The sequence below is a fragment of the Amblyomma americanum genome, chromosome 3, assembly GCF_052857255.1.
Source record: "Amblyomma americanum isolate KBUSLIRL-KWMA chromosome 3, ASM5285725v1, whole genome shotgun sequence".
In the NCBI taxonomy this organism is placed as follows: Eukaryota; Metazoa; Arthropoda; class Arachnida; order Ixodida; family Ixodidae; genus Amblyomma; species Amblyomma americanum.
In genome coordinates this window covers 57,394,468-57,416,770 of record NC_135499.1, presented here as the reverse complement: position 1 = coordinate 57,416,770, position 22,303 = coordinate 57,394,468, and the positions used below count along the sequence as shown (strand labels likewise).

At 42.6% G+C, this 22,303-nt stretch overlaps 1 protein-coding gene across 4 annotated transcripts in view; it reads left to right on the top strand.

Annotated features, from left to right (window-relative positions):
* Nucleotides 1–230: 230 nt before the first annotated feature.
* Nucleotides 231–22,303, top strand: part of LOC144124611 (glutathione synthetase-like) — a 47,194-nt gene continuing 25,121 nt past the window's right edge. Inside the window, exons 1-6 of one of the 4 annotated variants that reach the window (XM_077657403.1) lie at nucleotides 231–803; nucleotides 2,583–2,763; nucleotides 7,956–8,031; nucleotides 11,185–11,336; nucleotides 15,128–15,170; nucleotides 20,255–20,328. In XM_077657403.1, the coding sequence (XP_077513529.1) occupies nucleotides 776–803; nucleotides 2,583–2,763; nucleotides 7,956–8,031; nucleotides 11,185–11,336; nucleotides 15,128–15,170; nucleotides 20,255–20,328 (554 nt within the window). In that variant the 5' untranslated portion in view covers nucleotides 231–775. Of the gene's footprint in view, nucleotides 804–1,168; nucleotides 1,305–2,582; nucleotides 2,764–7,955; nucleotides 8,032–11,184; nucleotides 11,337–15,127; nucleotides 15,171–20,254; nucleotides 20,329–22,303 lie in introns of those variants that run through there. The other 3 variants (XM_077657402.1, XM_077657405.1, XM_077657404.1) reach the window with 3 other exon arrangements.

Genomic DNA, 22,303 nt, shown 5'->3' with positions numbered 1-22,303 from the left:
CGCACGCGCTGTGCCGGAGCTAACAATTCTGTTGCGGTTCTCTTGATGCCTCCTCACGTTTACGGGGGCAGGTGGGAATAACAGCTCTGATATGGCACCAAAACAGCAGAAAAAAAAAAACCATCACCAGCGGATTCTGCTTCACTGCAAGGAAGGAACGTCAGAAGTGTGTTACTTTTCGAAACCGAAACTGCGCTAACACTTTTTTGTTCTTTTTTTTTCAGGGTCACGTGCTTCCGAGGCAAAAGCGGCGGCGGCAGAAAGAGGCAGGTGCAGGTGTGATGTGAGTTAATCGAACGTATGTGCAGTACTACCTCGCGTCCTGTTAGACGTACGTACCTGTAGCTTAACCTGCACATACAAGGCGCACTTTAAAACAGCATGGATCTTTTGGAGGCTTGCCGTGCAGCATTGCAGGATGAAAACGTCCGGAATCATGCGGTACACGACGCGAAGGAATATGCAATATCCCACGGTAAGGACTGCTGAATGTCGGCGAACAGTTTCGCTTCTAATGTCCCCATGGATAAGGTAAGTTTCCTGTCTAAGAATGTGGTGAACAGCAGCGGCTGGTCTTAGCGGATGCGTTCGTTCGTTGAGCTGCTTAGCCCGGCCCCTGATCAGATCGGCAGAAAACCATGTAATGCTCGTTCATTATTAAACTGCGCGAAAGAACGGGGACAGAGACAGAAAACACGTACACACAGAGTGCAGTGTTCCAACTTTTATTCGGAAACGCTTCAAGCATTCCTTGTTATACGCTCCAACCCACCATATGACACAGCCTGGATCAAACAAAACAGGTAAGTTTAACAGTTCAGTGTTCCATGTAATGCTGGTTACTCTCATTTCGTTGCCATGGTGATCACAAATAAGCAAGCCCCAAGAATGTTGCCGTTATTTGAGACACGCTGCATTTACTTTCTCGTGTACCAGCACCAATAAATATCGTCTAAATGTTCGCACAATATCAGTGTTGGTCATTGCACGTCTGATTATGTGCTTTTAGCTCCGGCATGCATGGATAGGCTAGCATTGCTTATCGCCCGAGTGAACTTCTATTTCAGTCGCGTCAGCTATCTTGATCGACACCTTTGTGTACTTACTTGATTCATGCTTCTCACCTCTAGCATAAAATTTTGTGTGCCGTTGTTTTACCTGTGTTCAAGAGTTGTGTTGTCGCGCCCGCAAACAGCCGTTGTGTAGTGAATGAGAGATACCTCTACTTAGCTCGTTTGTGTGACCGTAGTCGAAAAGCTTGCTAGCCTGTGTCTACTGAAGATACGAAAAGGCACTTGAAGTTGGTAAGTGATAAGCATGTGGTAGGCTCTGCTCGATTGTGGATTGCAGCGCTTGTTGCAGATTCCAGTCGGGCAGCATGATCGGGTGTCGTGTCCCGCGTGGGCATTCGTTTACCTTGTTCAGAAAACAATTTAGTTTCTTGGGTGCATTATGTACAGAGACGACCACGTAGCCCCAAGCATTAAAATTATGTTGCAAAATTATTTTATAAGTTCCTGAGACATTACATATTTTACTTTACAGTGGTAATGCAGCAAGTTAACAAATACAATTTTATATGTGGCGGCCTAAACATTGCTTAACATCTTGTATAAGCATAATGTTAATGCTGTGTGCTAAACTTCAATATAATGTTAAAATCACAACTGGAAAACGGAATTACACCTATGTTTCAAGTGCTGATCCAATGGTTTCCCATCTGATCATACACTCCATGTAACGGGATTTAGCACTTAAACCTGTGCCTCGCATAGGTGGCATACATATACCGAGATTCTTTTAGAAGACTTTTCTCATGAACAAATCACCACTATTGCTTACTCGGGCACTGTTATTGGCAGTGGCACGGTAGACAGCTCAAGAGTAGCAGAAACTCACAGACGTGATGGATGAGGTGGAACATAGCCCTATTGGAGGCCAGCACTAGGGCATCGTGAAAAGGAGCACCTTTCCGCTAGGGTCCGTGTGGGCTTTACCAAGTCCAACTGAAACCAATCAAATCAGGAGGAAACAGAAGGATATTGGGAGATAGCTGCAGGTCCTGGCAATACACTTGTGCATACATGTATTCTGTATCTCTCCTGATGCCCAGACAGTTACGATGGAGAGCTGTTTCTTGCCCTCTGAATTTGCAGAGCTTTAGTGGGGTGAGGACTACTGGTCTGAAATATAGAGAACGATATTAGTGCTTATTTGCAGACGGTTTATTGCTGGGCTTTAGGTTTCTTTCAGTTATCATGGAATCCACAGCACTTGCAGACACAAGCACAAAGACATGCCTTCGTGCCAAAAAGGCAGTGTGTGTATCATTCTCGTCTTTGTGCCTTCGTCTGTAAGCTCTGCGGATTCCACGATGACTTAGTTGTACCATGTTGAGTTATGTGTGCATTTAATTGAGGGAAGATGTTGCAGATTTTTTATTTTCTTGTTGTGTTTGGCATTGGAAGCTTATGCATGTGTACCTTCCTGCTGATGCCTTGCTCTTAATTCTTTTTGTTTTTACCCTGTGGCATTCTGCTCCGAGCATTAGACTTAGACCTTTCATTTCTTTCTGCCTTCAGGTATGTGCATGAAGTCTAAGTCGCATGAGCCAGATAGCTACACTTTTTTGCCATTCTGCCTGCTGCCGTCGCCCGTCCCACGTGAAGCCCTCAAACAAGTGAAGGCACTGCAAGAGGACATCAACCTGCTCATGCACCGTGTTGCACATGACTACGAATTTCTCCGTGACTGCCTGCAGAGGCAAGTTGGGAAACTGCAGAGTTCTTTATTCAATCCTGTAGCCAGACTTGGCTTAGATCCAGCTACTTTCGGGAGCCAGTTTTCAGAAAGTAGCCTATGTACAGCACTTATCAATTATGTGTAGAGCACTCAAATGATGCACTGCGCTACAAAGAATCCAATATTTACACACCATGTGCTGAATTTTGTCTGCAAAGCCTGCATATCTGTGTGGTTTTATTTTCTACCAAGCATTGTCTCATGAACCTAGCGGACTACCGGATGTTGCTTCTGTTTGCTTTGTAGTGGTCTGCTTCAGCACTGTGGTCAAGGTATTGTCACTTACCCACCACCTGTGATATCCAGTGAGGACAGAGAGTGAGCACCTTGCTTCTTTCAAACAGTTCGGTTGACATGTCAACAGGTGGCATAGAAAATTCAAAACACTCGTTTTTTTTTTTTTTCAGTCAGTATTCTCTCTCTCTCTCTCGGAGCACTAAACGTATAGAAAGTCATGCTACTGGCATGTTTAAAGAGCTCTTGGCTACTGGCATGTTTAAAGAGAGATTGCATCTGTACATGACGTACAGATGCAATCTAGAACGTAGTGTTTTCTACTCAGAAGCATGGCTAATGCAACTCTGTAGCTGTAGAATTCAGCCTCACAGCTATAGTGGATGCATGCAGATATTAACTACACAGCATTGCATACATGCATGTCTCTGTTTTGTCTGCCTTTCATATGACAAACCATTTTTCATCCACGTCAACTACAGCATCATGTATTCTGACAACAAAACAACTATAGTGGATACGATTTTGCTTGGCTCATTTTTGATTACTTTATGCCAGTCTGTATGGTCTACAATGTTGCTCCTCTATTGTCAAATTGTGTATTGGTTTTCAGGAAAGTGATGAAACAGGCCATACAGTGGAAGCATGGGCTCGTTATTTCATCAGAATAATACCGACATAAATGACGGTTTGCAGGACTTTTTCATTTTGTAGCAGTGACATGGAAGCTTACCTATTTTGCTCGCATATCCTCCGGCTTTAGTGTACATAGTGTTGTGTGTGTGTATTTTTATCCCATTTTCATGAATATATCACGCGTACAACCTGTATATATTTATTATTATGTAAATGGTTTTATATGCATTACCTCTCCCCCTATCCTTTATTCCTGTCCCCTCACCTCTTTCATTTCATTTCTGCATTCTGCCTGCTATCCTTCACTTACGCTGCCCCAGCTCAGGTGCTTCGGTATCGATGGCAGATGCCGGGGCTAGCAAATATCTTTTCCTTCCTTGTTTATTATTTCAAATAAAACCACTTACTACTTCCTATGGATATTGGCCCCATGGTTTGTCCTGACTGGGTGATGGGCAGTCCGGTTTTAAGACTTGCAGTGAAAATGTATTTTTGCAGCAAAATGCAGTGGCAGTATAATAATAAGTTTGAGCTGAACACAGATTCCTCTGACATGAGATTGCATAGCACGGCCAAGAATTATTGAACCTTTAAAATTGCTTAAGGTTTTTAACTGAATCCACCTGGCAGGCTCCTCATTCTAATGCAATGCAGTGTGTCTAAAAGAAGTACAGGTGTTATAATGTCAGCTGTCATTTTTTACTTGCTTTTTTGGTAGTTTTACAGCTGTTGACAAAGCATAGTATCGATTGCCTGAGCACATTATACGCATTTTTGCTTTTAAGATTTTTTTTTTTTTTCAAAGTGGTTTCAGCTCTGATTTTCAAAAAAAAGTTTTTATTTAAACATCACAAGTCAATCGTGGCATGTCCGGCACTGATTCCGTGCTCTTTGACAATGGAGACATATCTGCGTACTTGTTGCTGTCGACTAAGCCATGTCTAATACTTTGTTGCTTCCTGTTCTCGTGGCACTGACTTATTTTGCCTTGCTCATAGCGTTTCTGCACCTTTCTTGTGACTCCACATTGTATACAGTGGGGCCTACTTAGCATATGAACCTGTTGGCCCTTGGGTACATAGCAAACTTGCAGCTTGTTTGGAGAGTGCTACGCCTAGTGGTTATTTATTTGTCTGAGACGAATTCAGTACCCTTTATGTGATGACTTGGCTGCTTTTTTTTTATGCTAGCTAACAAATGCAGTAAATAATATCTCCGAAAACAGTGAGCTGGGTAGCATATATTTTAGCATGACGTACATGACGGAAGCCAACAGTCACCATAACCAAGAAACATAGGGGAGGTTTTTTTTTTTTCAATTGATAGTGTTCATCAATGGAAGAATAATAGGGCAATTATTTAAAGATACTTGATTATAAAGTAGCAGAAAAACTGCATGCCGCTGGCAGGATCTGAACCCACAACCTCGAATTTCGCGTCCGGTGCTCTACCAACTGCGCTACGGCGACAGCTGTCCAATCTTCCACTTTCAAGGATATTTAGCTGCTCAGTAGCTAAAGAACATGGCGTTGGTAAACTCTCTCAAGGTTGGGTTACACTGCACATGAATGTCCCCAAGAGCAGATGATTGGACAGCTGTCACCATAGCTCAGTTGGTAGAGCACTGGACGCGAAATTTGGAGGTCATGGGTTCGGATCCCACCTGTAGCACATGGTTGTTTTTTCTTTTTCTGCTTTATAATCCATTAACCTTAAATTATTGCCCTATTGACAAACACCACAAATTAAAAAAAAATAACATCCCCTATGCTCCTTGGTTTTGGTGACTGTTGGCTTCCGTCACCTTTCAGCATAGTCATGCATACTTGTGCATCTTTATACATATCCTTATAGCACATCAGGTTCACATTCTTCAGCATATTTCCCATACAGCAGCATTTCAGAAGCCGTTTTAATGCGACAGCATTAAAATTGTCAGCACAAAAATCCGTCAATGTCCAGTGTCACAAAATTTGCTGATTAGTCTAGAGAGGTCACGTGACCTTGTGATGTCATCACAGTGTGCTCAACCATGGCAGGTGGCAACTTGGCCGCCAAACTGTGAGCAGCCTGCCCACTTTTGCAAAGAGGTCACATAACTTTGTTGAGAGAGAGCTCACATAACTTTGTGATGTCATGATTGTCATCATAACCTGCTCGCCACATTGTGAGCAACCTAGTTCTACGCAGCGACCCAGATAGAAAATCGAAATCAGAGATCAGAAAAAAAATGATATATGCAGATGTTTGCACTGTCAAAGCATTGTGGATATGTGCTATTGCAACTAGCAGTTCGAATATGGTGGTTGATGGAGCGACTATTGCTAGTTGTAGGAGCACACACAAAAGTTGCAACCGAAGCTGCAACAAATGTGAGGTCTAATGTTATCGCATTCCACTTTTAAGGTGACTTCAGCATCCCCACAGTTTTTTTCTAAGTACACACAAAGACTAGGACAACCTTCCCGTCCATATCGCCTTGTTGGTGGGCGATCACCAATTGAAATTGGCCATCAAAAATTATCACTGACTGTTACCACCATATCTTATGTCCATTGTGTGTGTAATGACCCCATAGCAGGAGCAAAAAATAAATGAACAAGCACAAGTAGACAGGCGTTACAGGGAGTAATAGTGTAATTTGTTTTTTGTCTCTGACATCCTGTGCATCTTCGATAAAAAGTTATTGCGTCGTTCTGAGAGTTGCTTGACAAATCTTGGGGATGTCAGTGGTACCATTTTCAACCTTTAACTCTTTGTACTCAACAGTGTACACACGTGTCGAAATTACCGATTGGTGCCGTTGTGGCTCAGTGGTTAGGGCGCCCGGCTACTGAGCCGAAGTACCCGGGTTCGAACCTGACCATGGTGGCTGCGTTTTATGGCGGTGAAATGCAAAAAGGCGCCTGTGTGCTATGGGATGTCAGTGCACGTTAAAGTCTCCCAGGTGGTCAAAATTGTTCGGGAGCCCTCTACTATGGCACCTTTTCTTTCTTTCTTCTTTCACTTCCTCCTTTATCCCTTCCTTTATGGCACGGTTTGGGTGAACACCAAGATGTGAGGCAGATACTGCGCCATTGCCTTTCCTCAGAATCGGTTTTCAATTTTATATTTTTTTTGCATAGAAAACTGATAGAAATTTTTTGCCTACATAGACCATCTAGACAGAAAATTAGTATTTTTAATTTAATTGGTGAGCAGCCTTTGCAAAGGTTAAAGGTAAACTGTTTTGCATTGTACTTTTGTTAATTAACTAGAGTTGTGGTGGCATGGTGTCATGCAGTAATGTGAGAGGGCGAGCAGTGGAAAAGATGCCGTCTTGGCGAACCAGGAGTGTAGAGGCTCGGCCGTAGTAGCTGTCCATTGCAGCAGCTGCAATGCAAAAGTCGGGCATTGTGAACGGTTGTTTAGTGTGTATGCTGCCTTTATAATGTACTGCCTTGAAGGGTTCCCTTGCATGTGTTTGTCATCATTAAATTTGTTACGATTGTTGTGGTTTGTTACGTAATTCCTCTTTGCCTTGCCACTAGCTAGCCAGCAGACGTGTGCTATTTAGTAGAGAGGCTGCTGCAATGGAGTAGTGGTCCCAGATTTAAGCCCTGAACATGGACAAATTGTTCTTCAGTGACAGAAGAGTCGAGAAAGCTGTACAGCTTTGTTATCCAGTAGCCTGGCTGTTTAGGGGTGAAGGTAAATGGTGATGTTTGCAAAGCTACTCTATGTCAGGGGGCTTCCCGTGAAGGCTTCAGTCTATATGTTCAGGGCGAAGTGCAGACGAAGTAGCTATTCTCGTTGTGATTTTCAGCAATGTGGCTACCTCATGGTGCAAGCGTTTCTGACATTGACTGCAAAGAGGGTAGCATCTACCGGAGCACTGCCATGTGACCACATAGGAAAGCTTTACTGCTTTGATGGAAACTTCGTATTTGAAGAAAAATTTGACCTGGTCCAAGGATTGAAAACAGTACCACCGTCTGTACCAGATGGCAGCGTGAGGCTGAATTGATCAGCAACTCGAGTGCTAACTTGTACTTAATGTCTACTACCAGGTTTACCTTCTTGATCAACTCTTGTACTCTGATGCTAGTGCTGTTGCTGATTTTGCATTTCCTTCCTTGGAAATTGCTTGATGTTTTCAGAGGTAAGTGGTATTTAGCATTAGTGTATGGTTGTAGACCAGTTCTGGCTAACATGTCTCTGTATTGTTGAGTCATACGTCATGTGTTGTCTTGTACGTACCTTTCAATTCACCCTCCCCGACTGCATCTTTCCTCTTCCTGCAGCACCATTGAGACAGATAAGTTCACGGCATCCATTTTCAGAATTTACGAGAAGGTTCGAGAGGCTGGGTTTCCTCAGGTCAGTGTGCATATCTTTGCAGGAGAAATTTTTTCGAATACTGCACAACTGCGGCTTCATATATATATATAATTGTTTACTAAGCCTGTGTTGTTACTGCCTTTGTGCTAGAGTCTTTCTGAAGAAGGTGCTAATGCCATATTTTTTAAGGAAGTCACACTTTCACAATCTGAGAAGTATGTGCACATGTATTTTGCATAACGTGTAGGTGCCTGTGGGTACTGAGAGGGCAAGTTTTAATTTTGATGCATTCGCATCAGAAAGGTCACTACAAGTGGAAATGGTGAGTGCCATCTATCAGTAGCCAGTGTTATTTGGCTCACCTGCAACGGTGTGCAGGTCACCACATGCCCAGTGGGCTATGAACAAACTTAATATACCACCTATACGAACTTGGTTTACTACCTGAGATGTAACAAACGTTAGTATGCCACCTCAGATATAGTGAACTTTAGTGTGTTAACCTCAGATATAACGAACTGTAGTGTGTAAACTTTGGCTTTAACGAGCGTTTGGTTGCTAACGCACTCAAATGATCCACAGAGGTTCGCTTTAGAGTTTTTATTGTACTCCTCCAGCGTATTTTTGTCAAACCACAGTTTACTTAACTGTGTTCACTTTTTTTTTCTATCAGGATGTTTGTAGGTGACATTGCTCTAGCCAGGCTGCAGTTTTACTACCTTGGCATTTTGCAATCGCTGCTGGTGAAGCACTTGGTTAGCTTCATTCTTGGTATTTATGCCAGGGCTACGTTAAGACAGAGGAGTTGCCTTCAGTGTGAAATAGCTGAAATTGTGTTAGGCGTAAAAAAAGTAATAAATCATCATTTTCCTTATTTTTAATCATAAATTACTTGCAATGAATGGCAGCCCTTTGCTTTAAGGCCTGCCCGGGGCAAGTGCGCTCCCAGAGATTCAGTCTGATGGCCGCAATTCTTAACTCTGCTTAAGTGCTGCCATGTGTCACAGAGCTCAGATGCGACACATTTCAGGGGACTGTTGTTGATGCCTGATGTATGATAAGTATCATTTTTTATGAGCGGATATGATTTGCTATAGCCGGATACAACTCAAGAAGGAAGCGGAAAACCCCTCTAAAACTAGGCCACCCAACCAATGGCGTCGACTGTTTGTCGTGTGGTCTCAGCTAATCGCCTAGCATAAAATCGTCGATGGCTGCCATGTGCAGCTGTTAAATAGGATTAACCACGACATCGAGACAATCACTCGGCACCATTATTTGGAGGGTCTCCTTTCAGAGGCTTTTCCTGCTTCATTCTGGAATTGGATCAGACTATAGTTAAGCATAGCTGTGTTCTCCCATCTGCAGTGATGATCGCTTCTTCTCTGATCGCTTCTTCTCTCTTTTATTGCTTTATCTGTGTTCTATGTCTATATCTTGTCTGGACTGATTCGCGATGGATTCGTTTAAGCCTTGTCTGATGCGAACAGAGGAATGGAGTCCGAAGGATCCTTACAGCAGTCACTCATTTCTCGACCCAACAACTAAGGAATGGACATTAATGAGCATACACATGTAGGTACAAATAAAGATGACTGTTGCGTAAAAAGAGCTTAACCATGCCAGCTTCTTAACTATGCCTTTTTTCTTTTTTTGACTGCCAAATGTGCAAAGAGTCAAACCGAGGATTGGTTTTCTGGCTTTGCTGCATAATGCAGGCAGTCTTGAATTTGAGCAGCCTCCATACTGCCAGGATGTCACACCTGGAATAGCTGGTGTGAGCTTTGACTTTTTAAAAAAAAGTAAAGAATAGACGGATTACTTGCTCGTAGCTGAAGGTGCTGACAACACCATGAAGCAAGGCTTACGTTCCATGGGTGAACGACCTTGGCATTGTTCCAGTTTAACGCAAGCCTTAACTTGAGCTTTTAGACTGAATCGAAATTTCATTGGGCTGAAGCGGGGTGGATATTTATGCTTTAGGCGTTGTTTTAGAAGGGCATTGTTAGCACCTGTGAGCAGCTTCTAAATATTTATTTTAATGAACATGTCCTGTTGAGGGACTTGTGGTGGGGATATATAGGATGCCTAAATTTGTAATTATAGCTTGGCAGCAGTGATTTGTTTGTTCATGTGAGCTGTAAAGCTTCAGCTTTAGATTTTTATTGGAAGCTGAAGTTCCAGCTTCCTTGCCCCTAAAAGTAAAGCCTTAAAGAATAGACTGCTGTAATATTCATTATTTGTAGTAAAGATATATTCATTTTGCCCTTAACCCATATATGTTGAAACTGCAAATATTTAAAGAAAGTAAAATATGTTTTGATATAAAATGTTTTCTTACTTCAGAACTCATAATCATCCTTTTATTGGTTGAATTATTCTCAACACCAACTTTTCAGCCATCCTCCTATGTAGGATACTAGGCAAGTTTGCTACATGTTGCGTATCTTAAAGCTTCAAACATTTGACATCGACTTTAAAATCACATTTTTTATCACATGCGGTGGTTTGTGCAACAACACGCACAAATTATTTGTTTTTCTTGAAAAATCACAATGAAGTCAATGGTGTTGAATCTGGAAGTGTCGTTCAGAGAAACCTGGCCGATCGTTCTGAATGCACGCAACACACGAAAATGAACGCACACGTCACAAACCTTCCACAGAGAAAGTTTAAAGCCTCTTGAACTTACACCAGCAGGCGCATGCTTTTACATGGTAAACTTTTAGAGTTACTGTATAAAAAAGTGTCCTGTATGTAGGGCGCTAGGAATATATGGTTTGAACATCTGCCTGATTGTGGCTCTACAATTACAGTGAAGGTTTTAAACTTTTTGTAGGCAAATAGACGTTAATTCTGTTTCGACAGCTGCTTTTGGGCTTTGAAATTCCAAGAAAAGTGCTTCGATTCCTTTCTTTGGTGGTGACCAGAGATGAAGTTGGTGTTGACTGAAGCTGTCTCTTTCATTGAGCACAGCTGGTACATTCTCAAGAGTGGTCATTCCGTGGCCCATGTGTCTGTTATGGCTCACGCCAACATGGGCAATTTTTTCTTCACACAGCAGCTGAATGCAGGAGTTTTCATTTGCAATATATTGCATTGGCAATGTTGACATTATTTATCATAGCAAAGGTACCTCATACAGCTGTCAGTGCAAACAGTTTTAAGAAAAGGGACTTATTCTGGATGCAGCCACTGAGCCTGGGCCTCCTGCGGAGCGACTACCTGCTGGACTCAAAGACAGCGGGCAGTCACCTGAAGAATGCCTGCCCCAAGCAGGTGGAAGTGAACACCATCTCGTCGTCGTTTGGTGGACTCTCTCCCATACTCTACAGACAGCACAAGTGCGTGCCTCCTTTAAACTTACCTACTTGCCACCTTTGCACTCACTGACATTCAGTAGGCTCGAAGCAGTCTTGCCTATGAAAGGAAAGGTGCAGGGGCGGAAAGCCTCTAACTGTGTCACTCCACCAATATTTCGGGCGCAGGGCAGCCGCCCAAAAAGAACTGGAAACGTCAATGTTGTGTCTGCCATGAGGCCAGTCATACGCTTCACACCTCACATTCTCAATGATGCATGTTCATACACAAAAGTGCATGAGACAGATACGCATAGCATGATCAGTGTTCTGCTTATGCGGGGACCCAGCTGCACCTGGGCAGAAGCAGTTGCGCATCTGCCCCTGCCCCCCCAGGGGTCCATACGTGCATGCGTAAAAAGCGCTGTGTGGCTCGTGCTATGCAGAAACTTGTGCTTGTGGTGGAAAAGCAGCGAGGTGCGGTGTGGGCCTGATTTTATTTCGTGATTTACGGCCAGTCAGAAGACGTCCATAGCTTTCGCGAACAAGTTTCGCCTGTTACATAACGTAAATCTGAGCCGGTGCCCAGATTTATACCGGGCCTAAAGTCCGATGCTTTTTTGGACAGATGGAAGTACATATTGGCCATATGATGTCGAGACACTACAGAAACCAGACATATCATTTATGACATCAGTGATTTACATTATCTGACTCCATGAGCGAAGAAAAACAGACGAGAAACGGAAACTAGGCCTACGAGCAGGCAGATGCCCACGTTTTACGCTGAGGTTGTGCAGTTTCTTTCTCAGATTCAAATTCCAACAATACAATATCACCGTCAGAGTGACTGCTGCTTGAAGCACTGAAAAAATCTGCTGCAGATGCAGCGGAATCGCGCGAAGCAGGATTTTCTTGAGCGTGTCCCGTCTCAGCAGCTGACATCATCCCGTGAGCACAATACTCCGGAACCTCAACTTCAAGAGCGTTTCAAAAATTGCTCTTGTGGGAAAAATACAAACTGTGCAAGAAACAAAATTAGAGTGTCTAAACCACAAATTAGCTAGCGCAACAAATCCTGAAATCGCGCTTTGAATCTGTCGATCACTGGTGATCGACTCATAGTGGCATGGTAAGGGAAATGCCACTCATTCATTTAAGTGCCAACTGCCCTGGTGGTCAGCTTGCTCACACTCCGGTGGACAGGTTGTGATGACACCACGAGGTCATGTGACCTGGGTAGCCGACCTGCCACCTAGGTTGCGTCTGTGGGGATTCTTCTTGCGTTTTTCGCTCACTGTCAACAACGCTGATGCTGGCTATTCTGTGACACGGCCTCCTTAACGCTATCACGTCAAAACATGGCAGTAATTAGTCCACACATGACCTAATTGCTAATATGTCATGTTTAAAGGAGAAAGGAAAGCTTTAGGCTGTGTGGTGGACCTTTGGAAATGTCTATATATTCTTAAAAAGCTTTTTTAACTGAGAAATTATCATAAATATCGGGAAGAAATTTGGATACGATTTTGCTATATATTTCCTTCCAGGTGTGATATTTGAAACCTAAATGCATATTTGCAATTGGTATTCTGTGAGGCACCTGCATTTTAGTTTCAGTGAGGTTCAGTGACAAATAAATAACAAGCTTTTGCAACTCTCGTTCCCCCTTAAGTGATAGATTGCGTGATAAGCGCAAGGTTGCAGCTGATTAGGCATGTCGCAACATCTCTGGCACTTGCACATGGACAGTTACGAAATTAATGGATGGGAACTTTCGCTAATGTTTGCTGCATGTTTTGTCTTGTTTTTCCACCGCTCTGTGCATCACGATTCCATGCAGTTGGTTGCAGCGGTCACACCAAGTTCGGCCTATGCAGGGCCACTCTGAAGTAATTTAGGAATTGGCGGGGGATCAAAGTAGCATCGCTGATTGGTTAATCGGTTTATGACATAGGGTTGCAAGGCTAGAAAATCGAGACTGTGCTGCGACTCTAGCTTTCACCTTGCGAGTTGCGCTGGTTGTGTGGCCATTTTAAAGAGGGAAGCAACTTTTAAATCCAGAAAATTGACCTAAAACTTGACTTTTTGAAAATTGTTGTGTCCTCTTCTATGCCTTGTTTTTTTATGCTTCCTGAAGCTTCATTGCTGAAATCGACCGGGAAATACTGTAAAAAAATTTCGCCGTGAACTGCGGCACACTTGTGCATTGCACAGAAACTCTTGAACAATTAGCATTTTTTCTCCATTTCAGCTTTCTGACTAGATGCTCATCTTGTGAAGCAGACTTCTGCACGGCTATTTTTTCTGTTTTCACCCCATTTGTTTTTGTTGTTGTTTTTTTTTCATTTCTAGGGCCATACTACAGGTCAAGACATTCTTTGTTTTTCAAATTTATGAATTTTAAATTTCTTTTTTTTTTAATTTTCATCTCACTGTAGGTATGTCAATGAACGCTGCACCATAAGAATTCGGAACAAAAGTTCGTGCTTTGCTAAAACAAGAATTCTAAGAATGTCTTGACCTGTATCATGCCAGTAGGAACACACTGAATGTTGAACCACATTTTCTCAACTGTGCAGCCTTTTTACAAGATTCAGAGGAAAAACACATATTAGAAAACAATTATCTGGAGATATAAAGGCAAATTTTTTGTAAGAGTTGTCATTAAATCATTTCAAATGTTGAAAAATTTCATATATATACATCAAGAAATGTTTTTAAATTTTGCAGAAAACCGTGTCCCCACTTAATCCAAAAGTTATGGCAGTTAGTGGTGAGTGGGAAATGAACGGAAGCAAGAAAGTGACCTGCAGGTCACACTTGCTAGCCTATTCAGAATGACGGCTCTATCGACCCGCTCCTTGGTAAAAAATCACAGTCGGGTCACTCACCCTTCGGGACTCGTGTGGTCCTGCACTGAACAAGTTATAGGCGCACTGAAAACCACCTTCCTCTTCTCAAGTTTTGAAGAAAACAGAGAGGGGGGCCTTCCACCCATTTGGGCTGAATGGAGTTTATTCACAGGGATGACAGCCTGAGGAGGGGCTGAAAAAATGGCAGTTCGAACTCTGACCATGAACGCAATGATCCCGCGCCGTGCACTGGTGGTGCTTTACAATCACCTCCAATTGAAAGGCAAACCATCCTGTCGAGTGAGAGAAAAGCAACACACATGGGCCATAGTACAGCTTGAGCGGCACATACATACACTCTTGTGGTTGCTTCTTTGTAGATGTGTCGCAAGTGTCACTGGTTCAACTACTGAATGTACCGGGGAAATGCGCTTTATGGTACGATAGGGTTCATGATACTTTGGAAGAAGTTTTTTAGAGAAATGCTGGGTGCACACTGAGCCAGACGAACGATTGTTAAGGACTGTAGAACAGAAAGTGTTGGCTGTTGCCTTCCAGGAAAAAAGAGAAAGCAGAAGGGAATCGCAGATTTTTTTGGAACAATGAAATGAGGTAATCTCACCATCCAGCTGCTTCCTGACGACAGTGCACTGTCTTTTCTGTCCACTCATGTTATCTTGAACATCAGCTGATTCAAATTCCATTTGTGTCCTTTTGCAGTTTGAATTTATGAGCTTTTACTATACATAGCAAGCACATAGAGAAGGCTTATGTGAGAAGGTTGATGTCAGGAGCACGTTAAGCACAAAAGAGTACTATTATTTAGATGCCTGCCAAGCTGTGAGTCAATACAAATAAACTCAAACCAAATCTATTATTCGTCATGGTAATTGTTTGGTGTACATAGTTAGATTCATTGCTTTCATTCTTGCGTTTTCCTTGAGCACAAAGTAACTGTTCCTGCAATTTTTTTTTAAACAGATACATTATGAGAAACTTGGGTGTCACTCCAGCTGAAGAACAGGTAAGCTTTGCAATGAGGCATCCCTGGTTTCTGGGACTGGTGGAAACTCTTGAGGCAAAGGTGTAAAATAGCTTAAGCGTGTAGTTCACAGCAGAGCCACTTGAACTGGATTCTCTTAAAGAGACTCTGAAAACAACTTCTCACGAATATTGTTCTCAGTAAAGATTGAGTCGCTGGTATGTTAACATCTGTGCAGAAGCAAGAAACCCATTTATAATGGAGGTGAAAACTTGATTTATAAATTTTCCCACCACTGAATTTAAACTCTCGACGCTCACACTGTGCTGGACTGGTTGCTGCTGTTTTAAAGTGAATGGTGACGTGTCATAGCCTCTGGGATCTTCGCCAAAAATTCGGTGTCAGCGCACACAGTTTACTTGCAAAATCGGCCAGTGATGGCGACACCTGTGTTTTGATTTTTGGTCTTTTCTAGCTTATATAAGCTCTGTTTTTGATGAGAGTGGTCTGTTTTTTGTTAGCATGCCACAATCTATCGATACAGGCCAACTTCGGCTTGCTCTCAGTGGCCTTTTTGATGGGAGTTTCCTATTTTGAGCGAATTGGTTACAGCTTATTTGTTAGTTCCTCGTCAATATCAAGGAATGAAGCTAGGATGCAAACATGTGATGCTAGAAAAAGAAGGGTGCAGTGACAGGCATTAATCTTACAGTAGCAGATCTGAAGGGGACTTTTTATGTGATAAATGAGATCGCTGTCATGTGTTTTAACTAAACGCTTTTGCCTCACCTCGAGAGGTGTGGAAATGTCTGGAAGTTTTTCTTTTTTTTGTACCTTCCTTGAAAGATAACCTTTCCATTCCACTTGCCAGTCTGCCAGCAAAGTTTTTGAAAACCTATTTTGTGATTTGTAGTCACATTGTAAGAAGAGGATGTTGTTTATTGCCACTTCACTTGTGCTCTCAGACGCTCGTTGAGCAGTGTTAAGGAGCAGGTTTTATGGAACTGACATGAATCTGGCACGGACCCAAGTGTAGACGGTTGGGCTAGTTGGTGTGAGTTCACGTTGAGAAACAGTGCTAAAGACGGGACAAGGAAGACGGGCATCACCGATAGTCAACGCTCGTGTTGTCCATCTTCCTTGTCCGGTCTTTTGCGCTGTTTCTCAACATGAACTTGCACGGAGTTCCCGGGTTCGAACCCGACCACGGCAGCTGCGTTTTTATGGAGGAAAAACGCTAAGGCGCCCGTGCGCCCTGCCTCAGAAAGAGGATTGGAAATGAATTTAGCGTGCAAGAATGAGAAATGTTCTCATTGTAAGTGCGAAAATGTGTTGGCATACATACTCTTTCTTGCTTTGCCTTCTATTGAAGGTGTGGCACTTGGCGCCTTTCTCCAAGCTTGCATTGTGTGTCCTGGCTCATTATGTGGCTGCAAAGGCACCACCATAGGCTTCGTCACAATAGTCGGTTTTGAAGCTATAATTCCTGAAGTTTCAGAATCACTTTCCCTTTCTTTTTAGCAGCAGCCTTGTTCCACATGAGGTGATGCACAAACACTTTTGTACAGAACAAAAGTCAAGAAAACTTGAAACGTGTGCACCTAATGTTACTGAACTACTGTGAACGGAAATTGCACACAGAAAGCAAGCTTTTTCTCAGACAACTGCCTTGAGACATAACGCTAGGTTAAGGTAAGAGCCCAGAGCATGCAACCAGTAACTGTTCCTGCAGTTCCATTAGCTTAAGATCAGTGTTTTTCGAGCTGCGTATAATCTGGTGCAACATGAGAATAGCACATGGAGGTGGTGATGAAGGTAATGAGCTCCACTCGTGTCCTCATTACCACTGGCCATTTTTGTCTAGGTACTCATCGGTAGCCCACACACAAGTTTTCTCTTTAATGCTTTTTAATACCTGTTATGCCATCATGAGAGCCAGCTTCTCAATTCAGCTTCCTTGTTACAGACATTTGGTATGTAGTGTTTACATCTCAAACCTGGACATGGGCTACGAGGGACACCACAGGGCTCTGGGTTAATTTTTAAGTTAAGTGGGGACAGGACGCAGGTCATGAAATGAACATTTTTATTATTAAAAATATCGTAATGAAACTAGATGCATATGCGTGTTTCTTCTTCCTGTTTTCAAAAATATATTTAGTTTCAGTATATCAGTTCTTATATTATAAAAAAATAACTGAAGCCTAATTAAATTCTTACGAGTCATTAAGACACTTTCTTTCTATATTTTTTGGTTTTGATTGAAATGGAGCTGTATCCAGAGGCCTGACATCTGGATCTATGTTAATTATATTGTTGTTGAAGTCCATAATCATATAAAATTGTTAAATTTTGTCCAAGTACCATAATCATGAAGTATAGTTAGATGACATTATGGTTCACAAAATTTTAAATGTTTGACTCAGCCAAACAAAAACAGCATAGCTGCAAAGCTTAGTTCTTTCTGAATTCAACAGTATGAGATTAATTGAAATCGCACCACAAGGACATAATAAAACTTCAGTAAGGCTAGTTATGTTGGCAAAAAACACGGAGCTGTGATTATCACATTTGTAGAGTGTGCACCAGCCATTTGGAGGTTGTTGTAGATGCCTAAAAAAAAAACAGCAGAATGTGGACGTTCCAAAAACATTTCACAGTAGTGAATTATCCCAGGTAGTAGGGAAGGGGCCCAGCTTTCAAACAAAACCAAAATGGCAGCCATCGGGGACGCGGTCGTGGGAAGCGACAGGTGCATAGTCCTGCCGCATTTCACTCTGCAATTGCCATTTTCAGGCTTCGTAGGCACAAAATATATGAATGATTTTGTATCTGGAGGTCGAATTCAGACCTTTAAACTTTTAGATAGGAACTTTAGAGCGTTTTGATCCCAAATATGCCATTTTTTCGAAATTTTCACATTTTTTGTTATTTCAAGACCCGCATCTCCCCTTAACTTTTACTGGAACTGCACATTACACGGGCGGGTTGGTTTTTGGCCCTGTGAAAATGCAACCTTCATGGCTGGGTTTTAATAATACTAACAGAGCTCTGGGAGACTTTGCATCAAAAAGTGACCATTCTCATGGGCCACTTTCCAGGTGCTCATTGATGACGGTGCCATCTGGAAGCAGCCCGTAAAAGCTGTCACCATTTGTGGCCATTATATTCTGCAGAGTGTTTTGTTTTTTCTTGGTTTATGTCTTAATTTATCTCTCATTATAAAAAACAATAACTGCGTGCAAAGGTTAAGACAAGAGAGAAGAAGCACACAGGACGAACACTTGTCCGGTGTGCTTCTTCTCTCTTGTCCCATCCTTTGCACGCAGTTCTTGCTTTTTATAATGTCGTACCAACCAGCCCCTCACTGTACTCTTCTAGATTTTCTCTCCCAGACTGCCATGTCTATCGATTTTTGTTTTTTTCCACATAGCTGTGCGTTTATCAACAGTCTTGAAGTTTGCACCTTGAACATAACTTGAGCAAAGTTTATGTTACTGACCGCCGGCATTGCAGAAATCCGTAAAGACGTGAATTTCGGCTCACTTGGATTGCCATTTTTTGACACATGGTCCTTATGGGAAGTTTCATAACTGCTAATATCAAAGAGTGCTCGATGTCATGACCATGGCCTCAGCAGCCAAACGCCATATCTGCTAAGCTACCATGGCAGGTTGCAGAGATATACCTTTGTCAAAACATTGGCAGGGTTGTAAAGGAGGAGAAGGAAAAGCAGGAAGGTTAACTGGGAAAAGGAATCAGTTTGCTACCTTCCCCTGGGGAAAAGAGATGAGGGGATGTACGGGAAGAGGAAAGGTTGCTGCAGGAAAAGGTCAGTAAGCAAAAAGCATGCGGCAAATTCATAACTTATCGTGCAGGCCCGATGCTCTAAAAATTGTAGCAGTGCCTTGCTGGCCTTCACCGCCGATGATCGCTGCAGCCACTGTTCGAGCATTTTCATCTCCGTCAGTGGGCATGGGTCAAGATTCTCCAGCACATGGCATAGAGACTGTCTTTTAGCACTGTATGCATTGCATGAATGTATGCAGGGTAAAAACACTTCGTTAGGTGAGGCAGCTATGCTCTCTCCAGAGACCAAACATTCCGCACTGATCAGCGATTGTAGAAACAGTTGACTTCCAAAAAAATCGATGCTCACAGAGTGCAGCAGGCACTTCAGTAGTTCATGTGCGGCACACACCGCATACTTTATATGTGCAGCACACTCCATTAAGTGGTTAGCAAGCACAGCAAAAGCTGCCATGTAAAAGCAATGGCACTGCCCCAGAGAGGATGGATGTGCATCACTGTCATTAACTTAGAGTTATTCAGCAGCTTTGCAAGATGTTGGGGCCATTCTCAGGGTCGAATATAACCATGGTAACAGTGGTCAGGACTTGAAAAACTTCCTGGTGAGCTGGGGACTGCACTACGAGTGGTTTAAGTCCTTTGCAAGCGGATTGCTATTACACTCGGCAACAGCTTTTCTTGGCAGTGAAGGGAAAGCCACCAGGGCGGAGCATCTGTAACTGTGCCATTTTGCCAAATATGTCGGCTTCACAACATATGCCTGGATGTTTAGCACATTGCTCTCTGTGCAGTACCTTCACACTATTGCTGGGGCAGCTGGCACCATCTATGGGAGCTTGTTTTTACTAGACATGCTTAGCATATTTATTGTGACCAAGAAATCTGTTATTCTTGACTTTGAACATTGAAAGTTTGCAATTGTGTTATAAATATGCCTCATATAGTATCGACAATTTATTTGGCTTGAAGTGAAAGCTAATAACTGCAAGCAGGGAGTATATTCCGCTACGCAAGAAGAGAGGGCATATTTCGGCTCCGTAGCTTCTGTTTCATTGCCAGAAAAAGTTCTTGCGGCGTATAGTGCCTATACCTTTACTCCAGTTTGTTACCTGTGTCTGTTTAATGCCTCAACCAAGAAAAATATAGGAGGACAAAAAGTTCTCTCACTTCTACATTGTGTATTTGGTTGGCCACAGGCCCCATCACATCTTAAAAACCTCTGTCCTCCCAGTCCTTGAGCTGTCCTGACCTGAAACCCTGCCTTAGATGACCTCTATCCCAGTGTGTTGCTGATGTCCACTGCTGCAACTTTGCAGATGCCCGAGTGCAAGACGGACAAGCACCTCTCCAACGGCCTTCTGGCTGCTTGGAAAGCCTACAAAAACGAAAAGTGAGTTTTGTGTATCTGCCACCAGATGTTTAACTATAGTCACTTCTTAGTTGGACTCTCTCAGTGCTGTTCTAGTGCAGCCAGACTTGTTTCAGGAACATTCTACAAATTTTTCCAAGATACATGCATGCAGTTATTCGAGCGAAGAATTCTAAAAGGCAGGCTGTTAAGAAAGTTCCCCTCATCTCACTTTTTGGCGATCGTTGCTTTCTCACTGGTTGGGGCAGGCTAGAGTTATTTGTAAGTCAGTGGAACAGGCCTTTGCCTTGCAATTGATGTAGTTGGGCTGATGATGATGATTCCATTTCTATTTTGCTCCCTCGGGCTACTGCAATACATTTAGGAGATCGGTATGAATGGCAGTGGTGCAAAAACAAGCTGCCTAACAATGAACGGGCGAGGATTGGAGGTTCGATACTTAGCCTTGACAGCTGTACACTGGCAAACATTTGAAGACGAGAACTTCATGCACTGAGATTTTGGTACATGTCGGAGAACACCAGATGGTTTGAAGTGCAGTGTCTTTGATTTGAAATATATAACATTTACACAGCTAGAAAATATTTCATCCACATGAAGCACATTATGTACAGAGCTTGCGTCATCGTCATCAGCCTGACCACGCCCACTGCAGGGCAAAGGCCTCTCCCATTTCTCTACAATTAACCCTGTCCTTTGCCAGCTGCGGCCACCGTATCCCCGCAAACTTCTTAATTTCATCCGCCCACCTAACTTTCTGCTGCCCCCTGCTATGCTTGCCTTCTCTTAGAATCGTTGCCCTCAGGGACCAGTAGTTATCTTGCCTTCCTATTACATGCCCTGCCCAAGCCCTTATCTTCCTCTTGCACTGCACACCAACTGAGAAAATAAATTTTGTGAAGGTCGTGCTAATCGCCTGTCAAAGGGATTGGCTATCGTGTTGGCGTGAAACATACCTATATTCAGTGAAGCTCCAGCTCATTTATAGGGCAGTCATAAATTAAGGTCTGCACAGTGCTTATTGTTATTGGCCTCTTTGTCAGCAATGATGCCCAATTTCTAGCACTACTGATCTTGACCATAGTGTTTGAGAAGACTTCATTACTCTTGCGCACGACTTGTGTCGGAGGCAGGGGACCGGTTCATTTTGGCGGCTGTGAAAGTTTCGTTGTAAAACAAGTAAAATGCCACAGTACAAAACACATGCTAACGCATCAGATTTAAGGGGGGCGTGGCTTTGAAATCCTGGAAAATGGCCATAAAAATTGATTTTTTGATATTTGTTGTGTCCGTTTGTATGCTTCGTTTTTTATGCTGTCCCGGAGTTTTATTGTTGGAATCGATCGGAGAGTACTTGAGGAATCGTTTCATAAACCGCTACAGCTGTGTATATTACAGGGAAATGCTCGAACAATTGACTTTTTTCTCCTTTTCAGTCCAATTTTCATCTATTTTTGACACTGTTTACTTTAAGAGATTATTTTTTTTTTCAAAATTATGAATTTTAAATTTCTTGTTAGAATCCTCACTCTAGATATGTCAATGGGTACAGCATCACAAAAATTCAAAACACAAATTTGTGCTTTGCGAAAAAAAAATATTTTAAGAATGTCTTGACCTGTACCATGCCTGTATGAACTCATTGAATGTTAAACCAGCCTTCTGTCATGTTCTCTTATTTCTACAGCTTTTTTACAAGATTAAAAGGGTAAATGTATGTTAGAAAACAATTTTCTGGTGGTATAACAGCAAAATTTTATAGAGGAGACGTAAAATTATTTCTAGTGTGCTTAAAAAATTTCATGTATAAATACATCTAGAAATAAAAAAATTTTTCCTGAAAGCCGCATCCCCCCGTAAGTCAGTATGTACTGCTGTGGGCCTCTGCAACCACTGCCAGCTTGCAAAATCTCTAAGCCATTATCTTTAGAGCATGAGAAGCTTGCCACCATGGTGGTGCAGTGTAGTCAGATAATGCATAACACTAACATGTTCA